Source organism: Lampetra fluviatilis, chromosome 19 (assembly GCF_964198595.1).
Source record: "Lampetra fluviatilis chromosome 19, kcLamFluv1.1, whole genome shotgun sequence".
Classification (NCBI taxonomy): domain Eukaryota; kingdom Metazoa; phylum Chordata; class Hyperoartia; order Petromyzontiformes; family Petromyzontidae; genus Lampetra; species Lampetra fluviatilis.
The window spans coordinates 3,501,354-3,509,512 of record NC_136293.1 but is presented as its reverse complement, the minus strand read 5'-3'; the positions used below and the strand labels follow the sequence as shown (position 1 = coordinate 3,509,512).

Here is an 8,159-nt window from a genome sequence, read left to right as displayed (position 1 = left end):
GTGGAGTCGCCAACTAAATGTAGCACCCCTATATTGCCTCGGCTGCGCTCGATATTTCTATGTTCCCTGTTTTGTACCTGAAAGAATCTCGTTACATTATCTCAGTCCACTTGGCTCATAATCTCTTGGGATTGTGAAATGTGAAGTCAACAATGGTTGTCCTCGGGAAAGACTGGCATGACATGGCCATAAGGCAAATGCCGAATTTCCACCATGACCTCAAGGCTACAAACTGTTTCTTAAGCAAGCAGAGATGTTTATACTGTGAAGCCAACCTGGTAAGGCTCATTGAGCTATATCGCTCTTTTACAGAAGTGACCTGGCCACAGCCACAAATGATAGCTCAACAAAGTAGTTTATCAAGTGGAAACGTATAACGCACGTTTCTCCAATTTTTACTTTACAATTTCTAAAGGAGAGTCAAGTTAATCAACGGTTGCCATGCAACTCGGAATTGTTATTTTGTCCCCCCAAACTAGAACTTCGCATGAACAGGAAGTCGTACAGAATTCAAGGGTTTCCTGGGAAATTTCACCCGATATTGCAATGCGACTCCCGGTCTGTTTTGTGAGTCACGCATCTCACCTAAGCTTTAACAACAGCAACAAAAGCCCTGCACAAAAGCCAGTCCCCTTAGGGCATTGGTAGTAAACCAAAAAAATATTGCTGCTTTCCCAAGAATTTCTATCGGATGTGGTGCAGGGCCAGATGTTTCGAGTGTCGGGGTAAAACTATTTTTTTATATCACAATACGTTGTCAGTATCGTGCACGGCGGGAAAAAACTCACGTTATGAAAATCTACACGTTTAAAATAAATGCACTGTAATTGGATTGTCGTTTAAAAAACAGATTTTCTCCATCATATGAAAATAATTACCTACTTTTACAGTTCCATTAAGACATCTTCAAATTTACTTTTTCGTTTTAACGTTTCAGTCTACTGTGGCCAGACACTGCAATGGAACAATGTCAATACAAATTAATATTGGTAAAACTGCCACCATTTCATTAACTGTTTGTACCCTTTACAAGGCATACAACTATTCTGAATGCATTCATTTAAGTTTCCATTTCCTATATTATTATGAGTGCTCCCCTGATTTAGTTACTCACCATTCGAGTTTATGCAGAAATGCAGTTTCTTCCACGCGAGCCATACAATAGCTCTCGAAAATGCGAATCTGAACGATGCACAAGATTGCGGCGCATTATTTATTTGAGCCTGGGCAGGTGACTTCCCACCCAACTTTTAAGAGCTAGGAACTGCGCCCATTAAAACCAGATGCACAAACATGTATTTTCACGTTTAGTGACACCAATAAGCCTGTAGTCCACACGGACATTGCAGTTTCACATTTGAGCGATATGGCCTGTAGAGTAATGCCAGTATGCAGACTACTGGGCCATGTGGCCTGCAGTGCCAAACCGGCTGCCCACCTCTCGCTCCCACACAACCACCTCACCTATTGCGTGAACACCTAACCTTCAGCCCCTCCAAACCAACATTCTGCCAGTGCCGCCGCCGCCACCACCACAACCTCGCATTATAGATGACAACCGTGTGGTTTCTAGGGTGTTGGTACACGACCTCTGTGGAAATGTGTATGGCGGTGGTATATCACCAATTTGTACAGGGTTTGGACCCATGTGTATACGATGGTAAAATGTATAAATGGAGTGGTACATTACCTATGTGTGTGTGGGTAGCATATTAACTATACGTATGGGGTTTTTCATGGGAGATTTACATGGGGTGCGCAATGGCCTGTGCAGTTTGGGGTCTAGGTCTATCTATGCATGTTTAACTTCTTTCCCACCGTACTTAGCCAACCGTGCTAATCAAGACAATACAGGAGGTACATTTTCAAATGCAGTAATTATCCTGTCCTTCAGAAGGCCATTCTATTTGCCAATTTGTGAACATGAAAAAAAAATCGCAATATTTTTCATGACATTGCTGCTTCCCATTACTGGAATTAAATAAGCAAATATATACCTCTATTTGTATGTGGAACTTCTTTTGCATCATACGTAGCGGTATGCAAGTTGCGTGCTGATACCCTGTATCAAGATGGAATATAAAAAAGTATTTTCACACTATCAAGGAATTATCATAACTAAACCATGGGCAACGTTTAACTATGTTTTACTTTACAGAGAGAGCAACCTCCTCTGGATGTGAGTGTGCCTTTAAGTGCTGCAACCGTTGGTCTTTAGCCAATGGAGTTTTTGCAGATTTTGACAGCAACATTCAACGCTGCGCAATTCTTTTTAGCCGATTTTGTACAACGTTATGCATTCACCCAAAGAAAAGTAACTTAACATGAGATCATTTTATTTATCGTGACTGCAATTTCTCACCGATATCACAAATGAATGTGAGTTTGCTGGATGCAATGGTTTGATTTTTAGCACAACTGTCGGCTCGTATGCTTGTTATGAAATAACTTGATTTGGTTGTGACAGTTCCCAAATCAATCAGCAATTGACAATTTTTTCCACGAAATAGAATTTGTCCCTTTGTAGCACAGTTTTGACCCTTAACAAAGAAATCTCATTCCCAACGCAATCGCTGTAGAACTCAGCTTTGTAAGACGTGTTGGAGAACTTAATTTGCCATGACCGTCACACAAGCACATGGCAAAATAAGAGCGAGTGCAACACAAGTACGCGGTGCAGCCAGGACTTATTTGCACTTGTTGGGCTGCAATGATCATATCTGCATCATGATATCTGGCAGGCAGCGCTGGAGTTACAACATTCGACTCGCAACGAGAGGGTTGCGAGTTTAAATCAGTTAGGGGTCGAGTTATCCAACTTGTGTCGATCGTATGATTTAAGCGAACGGTGGTTGTTCTATGAATATGCTTGTTATTGCCACATGACTGTGTAAGTTTTTGTGGCTCAGGGCTGAAAAAACCAATCTGATTTCTGCACCATTGCTCGTTTGAATAGCAAGACGTGTTGATTTGACCTCACTAGAGTCCAATGTAGCCACAGCGTGCTTGGCTGTCTGGTTTACTAGCTGCCTTATTTTAAACGATAGGAACAGAGGACACGTTTGTTGTGTGAAGGGACAAGGGTTCAATCCATGGAACAACCACACAATGGGGGACTTTGGGTGCATTTCCAATTAACTGAAAACCAAGGCATTACATCTTTTACTGTCTCATCATTGATCATAGTCAGTGGAGATTACTGCAGCATTCCGTCCATAAATTTGCATCACGATACCAATATAAATCCAGATTTGTATAGAGCCAACACCCTAAGTCACTCTAGTATGGCAGATCAGGCATGATTTATAAAAAGGTTCGTTACTTCATTTTATAATTCAGGAATCTGCTCATAACTTCATAAAAAAGGGAAATCGGCTTTTATCCAAGGAACTAGCTTGCAAACCAAGTGTATTAGTCTTCTCAAACCAAATTTAAATTGTTAGGTTCCGACTAAATTTGCCCCACATTCTCAACTTTTGGCGACATTCAACAGTGGGCTGTAGTAGGGTTTCAAAATGTGTTTTTATAAAAGGATCTGATGTGTCAATTACAGACATTCGCATACTATGATTCGCTGCTTTGTAATACCCATTTTACCCTTGCATCAGTGGGTCAGGTGAGCTGTGTGTACAGGGCTGCAAAGTACAGAGATTGTGAGTCCCATCTGTAACACAATGAAGTAAGTAATTACTCCTAATCACCCCACCTTTTAAATCAAATTCTACACATTCATTACCACTTAAATGTGTCCCATCAAAACAAGAGCTTAAACGCCATCATAACTCCACCGGTATGCAATGAGCCCACATTTAACACGTGACCAATTCCAACCCACCACACGCAACTGCAATAATTGCACGGGCTTGGCTTGGCAAGCTGAATGTACCGCAGCTGCTTTAAGATGAAATCGCAGCAGGCGAAAATGAGAGCAACGCAAGCCTTCGGAAAAAAATTGCTGCATAAAATGTAATTCCAACACTTATAGCGTCATCTTGAGATACTCTTTCTGCAGGACTGTTTATTCACAGCACATATTTTCGCAAGAGTTGAGATACATCACACATGCAGTCAACGTTCAACGAGTGTCATGTCCACAGCACTTCCTGGCTGCATTTTCTCTTAGAAAGAGTGAGGCATGGAATAGAAAAAAATATGCTTCACATTGCATAAAGACAATTTTGTCACTTGAAGCCCCCCTCCTCTGTGTTCAATGCTCGTATTTAATTGTGCCAGAGCTTGCCACGAGAGGCGATACAAAGCACACCTAAACACACGTTTAAATTAGACGCATACTGGATTGTCAAAGAGACACGGATGTGTTTGTGTGTGTGTATCTCTTTTAGTGTGTATATGTAATGTGACGATTATCTGAACCGGTCCTGGGCCTCCCCTAGGCCGACTCAGCCTTAAATGAGTTCCAAGTGTGGTGTGTAAACATCATCACTGGGAAGACAAAAGCGGCAGGGCGTGGTGTTGGCCACCAACCCCCTCATGTTCCGTGCCGGCCTTGATAGGTGCTCGCTAACAGCACTTGCCACAAGTCTGTTAAGGCTATACGGGGGATCTTTGTATGTAATGTTGCCTGGTCTTCCCTTATGTTGACTCAGCCTAAGTTGACTCGTGCTATGTGCCGACATCGGCTACGGGGACACGAAAGCCAAGTGTGATGCTGGCCACGGCACCTTATTTTTCAAAAATGTATCAATCGGCCTTACCACGTGCGTGTGTGCATATTACTATTACACTAAAAAAAAACGCACAAAAAATCCACGGCTGTTACTTTGAGCATCTGCGTTAAAACTACTGTACATGTGTGCGAGAGTTTATTGCATAAATAAGTGTCACATAGACTATGTCCAGCATCTGATCTTGTACATCGAGGATGTGTTTGTGTAGGTCAGTTGGGTGCAGACTCAAGTGCGTGTGATTTGTGATGTCTCTTGTTAGCCGAGTCCTGTGTTCTCAACGTTGCGTAGTTTTGCATTCCGTTTCAATTTGTCCCATTCATTAATCACAATGACCATCTAAGACAATCGGGAGATCAGTCCAATCCCTATCAGACCAATGTGTTAGCTAACAGAGGCATATCTACTGGAGCTGTACAGCCCATGCTTTATTTTTTCATTGCACCTGAATGTTTTATCTATACAGATACTTACACACACATGTACACATTTACAAACATATATATACACACACACACAACTATATACAGATATATACAATTCTTGTGTACATAAAGAGCACTCTATTGCCTACGAAGTAACAGATAAAACGGTACATTTATTATTCAACCAACCGAACTAGCAAATACCTGCTCTCTGCATAATCAAGAAAACTATAGAGCCACTTAAGATCAGTAGGCATCGATGGTTGGGTACGGCAAGTGACCATTAGTGAACTTGGTGATGCCCATTGGAGAATTCAGTATCCAGGAGGTGATCTGATTGCCCCTGCCTAGTCACCGAAAGGCATTGTTTTTCCCTCCCACCAGTGTTCTGCATAAGTACAACGCAGTCATGTTACCAAACTAGACGCCGTGCCCAGCGACTACATCATGGCTATTTGCATAAGGGTGAGGAAGCACTGATGTGCCTGGCGTGCAGCAATCCGACACCGGTCCCGCGGAGGCGACTGCTGCCTCATCACATGTTCGTGCGCGATGCAGTCTTGCCTATTGCGCACGTGTGCGGGTCATGAGTATGAGGATGCGGCGAATCGCCACCAGCCTCTCCACGAGCCTCGTCATCGACGTGATGGACATCTGGGCTCGGATGTCCAGCGGCAGCACGGCCAGCATCCACCAGCACCAGCTGGGTCCATCGGGGCCCAGCTTCGGTCAACATAAAAGACACACACGTATGCACAAAGATACCATGTTTAGCCACACATTTCTAAGAGTGGTGATTTGTCGGTAGTAGCTGTCAAGGCTTGCTACTGCGTGGGGTTTTCTCAGATGTACTGTTAAGCTATCCGAAGTGATTTTGGGTTCCCAAGAAGCTTCCAGCATGTGCTGAAAAACTTCGGACATCGTGTCGAACAGCACACTGGAGCGCCATTAAGGGTTGTATGTCACACGATGGACTACGAACCCGGCGACCCAGGTTCGATTTACGCTCACGGTCAACACCAGCGATGATTACCTGAACAAGTTCTGGGCTTCCCCTAGGTCTACTCCGCCTCAAATTAGTACCTTGTGCAGTGTGTAAACATCGCTGCTTGGGAGACAAAGGCAGCCGGGTGTGGTGCTAGCCATCCACCCTCCTTCGTGTGCCGTGCCAGCCTTTACAGCTGCTCGCTAACAGCACAGCACTTGCCCCAACAGGCTGTGAAGGCTATACAGGGGGATCTTTGTCTCTTCGTCTTTGGTATGATCAGCACCACATTTGACCACCTTGCACTGTGAAAACTCCCCGTCGCAGGTCGGCACAGCATTGGAGGTCTTCTCAATGCCCGATGCGTATCTTCTAACGTCATGGTGCGTTCCTGTGTAAAGACATTGCCAGTGAGGCAGCAGGGTACCTGGGGATCGGGTTCCTTGCCCGGCATGGGACCAAAGTGCTGCAGGATCTGGTGGCGCATGTTTTCCTTGAGCATAGAGAACCAGGAGCTCGCCTGGCTGTACACAGACTCGTGCAGGCTACATAGGTCCGTGAGCGCAGCTCCTTCCACCTGCAGTGAACACAGAGAGGACAGACAAAGACAAATATCCCCCTTATAGCCTTAACAGACTGTTGGAGCAAGCACTGTTGGTGAGGACGTATGAAGGCCGGCATGGCACACGAGGGGGTGGGTGGCCAGCACCATGCCCGACCGCCTTTTTCTCCCTCAGTGACGATGTTTACACGTCACACCAGGTATTCGCACACAGAGATCCATACAAAACAAAGATTCCCCGTGTAGCCTAATTCATTGACTGCTGGGGCAAGTGCTGTTAGCAAGCACTAGGCAGGCCGTAACAGTGCACAAGGGGGGTGTTTTGACCGTCACTGCGCTCGGTTGTCTTTGCTAATATTTACACACTGCACCAGGTAATCATTTATAGTTGAGTGGACCTCGGAGAGTCCCCAAACCAGACACTCATATTTGCACGAGTTGACATAGTGGCAGGTCAGGCCAGGTTCAAATAATTATTCCAAAGGGATTGGACATAGCCAGCACCTAAATATGTTGGACATGTAACGACACATCAACTTGTACATTCTATTACTTATGATACAAACATTAAATTGTCCATAGAATATTTACAATTTATGCAAATTACATGCAAATTGTTCTCCAAGATTAACGAACAAAAGTGAACAAAGGTGGGGGACCATATAAATGACCCTGAACGAATAATCAATTAACATGTCAAACCGTGACCTCCAAATCTAGGCAATGCGTGGAATCGCAGTGATGGCGAACTGCCATTGCGTGCGCCATTAACAAGCCTGCGTGATTCATGCGTTTCACCTTGGTGTCCTCCAGGTACTCGATGTCGGCTGTGCTGTAGCCATCCTTCTGCTTGCGTGCCAGCACCCTGAACCGCCGGAGCCCCTCCGTGTCCAGCACCGAGCGTCCGTCCGGGAAGAACTCCACACTGCGGATCTTGAGCACACATCCGTATTCCGCAAACCTGTTCTCGCACACGCATGCACCGTACCATACACACGCAAGGTAAAGGTGCAGCCCTGCAATGAACTTCTTCGTTACACAGCTCTAGAGAGGAAGCTGTTGACAGCCCCATCCGGAGGATATTTTACCGCCTACTCTTCTGCATTTAAGCTGGACCCAAAGAGTGACCAACGTAAAAGTAAGAAAAAGGTTGCACATATAGAAGACCTGATGATGCAGGCAGTGATGAAAAGGAAACTGCAACTTTTTGGACAAATATGTAGGATGGACAACAGGAAAATTAAGTGTGTTGTTCAGAAAAATGGAAGGAACCAGAAAGAGAGGAAAACCTTACAGAGAATGGCTTAACGATGACATAAGAGATTGGTGCCAGAATGATGTGACCACAGAGGAAAGTGGAAACAAAAGACGAAATGTGCAGTGGACACCTACGGGTTATCTGCCCACGGATCGTGATGATGATGGACTCTCTGACTGTGGTCCGATATCTCTGAATAGGTGGGAGTACTCCACTCTTTACTGCACGATACACAACCTGCTGA

The 8,159-nt window shown here is 44.7% G+C and overlaps 1 protein-coding gene across 1 annotated transcript in view; it reads right to left on the bottom strand.

Annotated features, from left to right (window-relative positions):
• Nucleotides 1-4,292: 4,292 nt before the first annotated feature.
• The window catches only part of LOC144937496 (LON peptidase N-terminal domain and RING finger protein 3-like), an 86,135-nt gene continuing 82,268 nt past the window's right edge, over nt 4,293-8,159 (bottom strand). The window contains exons 10-12 of the mRNA XM_078864743.1: nt 7,456-7,618; nt 6,523-6,672; nt 4,293-5,833 (exon numbers count right to left, since the gene is read on the bottom strand). Coding sequence (XP_078720869.1) covers nt 5,675-5,833; nt 6,523-6,672; nt 7,456-7,618 — 472 coding nt within the window. The 3' untranslated portion in view covers nt 4,293-5,674. The remainder of the gene's footprint in view (nt 5,834-6,522; nt 6,673-7,455; nt 7,619-8,159) is intronic.